At 51.2% G+C, this 2,922-nt stretch overlaps 1 protein-coding gene across 1 annotated transcript; it reads left to right on the top strand.

Moving 5' to 3' along the window:
* The first annotated feature begins 317 nt into the window (after positions 1-317).
* Positions 318-2,513, top strand: FANCF (FA complementation group F). The gene has a single exon (XM_050974867.1). It carries the CDS (start codon positions 375-377, stop codon positions 1,578-1,580), a length of 1,206 nt encoding a protein of 401 aa, XP_050830824.1. The 5' UTR covers positions 318-374; the 3' UTR covers positions 1,581-2,513.
* The last annotated feature ends 409 nt before the right edge of the window (positions 2,514-2,922 follow it).

The raw sequence follows: 2,922 nt of genomic DNA, 5'->3' as shown, positions 1-2,922 counted from the left end.
CACGGGAGGCGACTGTGCTGTGCTCTGCTGTGGCCTCACCTCCCATCCTGTGTGTGGTTTAGGCGACACGATACAATAAAGAAATAAAGCTACTGCAGGGCGTCCAAGGGAGGGCAAAGAAGATGGTGAAGGGCCTGGGGGAAAAGAAAAAAGAAAAAAAAAAAAAGCTGTCGGTTTTTATAATTTTAATTCAATTTCCCGCTCCGGGTTGGAAAGCCGGAAGCCGAGTGACGACTCCGTTACCGATAGCTCGATCCGCCCTGGACTGACATCCCGCCCGGCCAATAGAGCTACAAACGCCGTCCCTCCCTCCGGCCTGGGCCGGGCTTGGCCCCGGCGGGACCGCGTTCAAACCTCAGCCCCGAGCCTGGCCCATGGAGGCTGTACTGGGGCAGGTGGAGCAGCTGCCGGCGCTCCTGGCCGTGTCCCGCTCCGCCTTGGTGCGGGACTGGGACTCCCTGACGCTGGACAGGGCTCTAGAGTGGGCCCGGTATTTCCAGCACCTCCATGAGCGGTTCCGTGCCCGTCCCCAGCTCCGGGAGGCTCTCTCCCGGCGGCTGCGCCGCTCTCAGCCGTGCCCTCTGCTCGGCTTCCCCGCGCTGGGCCGCTGCCCGCAACTGCTGGGGCTGGCGCTGCTGGAGAACCGCGCTCTGCCGCCCGCCGCCTGTCGCCGCCTGCTCCGCAGCCTCCTGCAGCCTCCCGGCGCCGGGCCTGGCTCCGATCCCCGCGGCCTGCCGCTGCTGGCCCGCCGCAAGGCCGCTGCCCGCCTGCTGGCCGTGCCCCGCCGTGTCCCCGGGCCGGAGCCGCAGCTACAGGCGGAGGCGCGGCTGCTGCTGAGCCGGCTGCGGCAGGAGGAGCAGCAGGACGGGGAGGCCGCGGGGCAGCTGCGGTGGCGGAGCGGGGTTCAGGAGGAGCAGCGGGCCGGGGAGGCCGCGGGGCAGCAGCGCCGGCTGAGCGGGGTTCAGGAGGAGCAGCGGGCCGGGGAGGCCGCGGGGCAGCTGCGCTGGCTGAGCGGGGCTCTGGAGCTGCTGCCCCAGCCCCGCGCCTTCGGGGTGGTGGCGGCGGCGCTGGCTCTGCTCAAGCAGGGGCCTGGCGCTGAGCAGGTCGGAGATGGGGATCGGGATGGGAGCAGCAGCCCAGAGGGGTACCAGGAGAGTGCTGCAGGAGATGGATGCACCGCCGGGCTCCTGCTTTCCTGGCTGCTGGGCAACCAGGAACGATTTTCTGCATTCTGCCTTGGCCTCCCAGGTTCCCATCTTGCCTTCCTGGCTGGTCACTATCCCCAGTTAAGCAGATCTTACTTGGACCTCTTAACCGGCTGGGGAAGACACTTGCACTATGACCCTTTGCAGGGACGGTGGGTTAAAAGTTGCCTTGACAAAGCTGAATTGTCCTGGGAGGAATTAAGAGAGCGCTTCATCTGCCTCTGTCAGAGATCCAGACTGCTCAAAGAACAGACCCAAGCTGCTCTGGAGCTCCTGAGGACACAGGATGGAGACTTCAAAGTCCGTGGCCTAAGTGTGTGGGGTGACTTACTGATGGAAGTGGGCTACAAATGTGTGAACACAAAAGCAACATGAAAACTTGCAATATCAACTGAATGTGGTTATCTTTATTTGATGTGAAAGGCAAGACAACTACTGCTCACTTCGTTGAAAACCAAATGTTATGTGACTGCTGATGGCAATGATTCTGAGTGCATCTGGTTCTGAAATCTTTCAGGGAGGCCTGGTGTTTTCTTGTGATTGTGCTGTCATTCCTGGTCAACACAGAAAATTTCTTCCTTTTCAATACTTGCTGATTATTTATCTAATAAAATGAAGAGAACCTGTTTGCTTCAAATATGGAGTAGTTTTCCTTTTAGAAAATACGACAATTCTGATATGGTCACAGTAGTAATGTGTCTAAATGTTGGAGGCTGAGCAAAAGTTCAAAGGGAAGGTGGAGTTTCAAATGTGAAAGACACAAATTCAGGGTTCCTTTAGTAGTGATTGTCTTCATTGGGCTGTCTGCTCTGGTGGCCACTCAATGTCAATGTTTCTATAGCTTTGCACATGACTTAGCCCCAGGGTCAGTGAAGGAAGTGAGTGGAAGCCAACTGGAAAGCTTTTTGTAAAGTTCTAAAATGAAGGTCTTTATTAGTTGCTATATTATTTGGTAATATCCAGGTATTTCCTAAGAAAAGTGAGGTGAAATATAGGATGTTCTGTGTGGTTTTCTTCCCATTTTGATAGTTTATTACATGATTCATTGCTTTGTGAAGCAGAAAAGTGAGTGAACAGCAAACTTTTTTATTACATGTATATATAATATGTATTATATATACACACCACTATGTCTATATATTTATACAAAATATTATATAATTGTATATGTAAAATATGTGAGATATATAGTATATATAATATTTCTCCCCTTTGTCATTTTATGTCTTATCTGTTTCTGTTGGAAAGTTTTGAACAGGGTTGTCTCTACCTTTCCACTTCCATTAAAATGAGAACTGTAATGCACAAGTAATGTGTCTATTCAGCTCTGTAAACTAGTATTACCAAAAGTGAGTCCTGTAAAAAGAGAATAGGCAAGGAAGATGAGGCAGATGTATGGAACTACTGCCAAAAGAGTTACTCATAAATCTTTTGTGTGGAGGATCTGTCAGAGTTCCTGTAGACCATATTCCTACAGTTTCCAGACCAATTGAGACATCTCTTTCTTTTGCTGCAAAAGCCTTGTAGGAGGGGTTAGAAGATGCTTCACTTATGCTTATGAACTTAAAGCAAACAAGCTATTAAATGTATAAAATATTAAATGTATTGGAGCTAATTAGAGTAGTAGTCTGCCTTAGAACAGGAAATAGTATATATAACTATGGCAGATATTTCTGAATGGCAGAACCAAAGTGGGAAGAATAAAGTGGTTTTTGAA

Source organism: Serinus canaria, chromosome 5 (genome assembly GCF_022539315.1).
Source record: "Serinus canaria isolate serCan28SL12 chromosome 5, serCan2020, whole genome shotgun sequence".
Lineage (NCBI taxonomy): Eukaryota > Metazoa > Chordata > Aves > Passeriformes > Fringillidae > Serinus > Serinus canaria.
The sequence above is the reverse complement of the archived record's forward strand: the minus strand, read 5'-3'. Positions and strand labels throughout refer to the sequence as shown.

Coding starts and splice junctions, on each gene's coding strand:
- FANCF (XM_050974867.1), top strand. CDS start 375: ATGGAGGCTGTACTGGGGCAGGTGGAGCAGCTGCCGGCGCTCCTGGCC.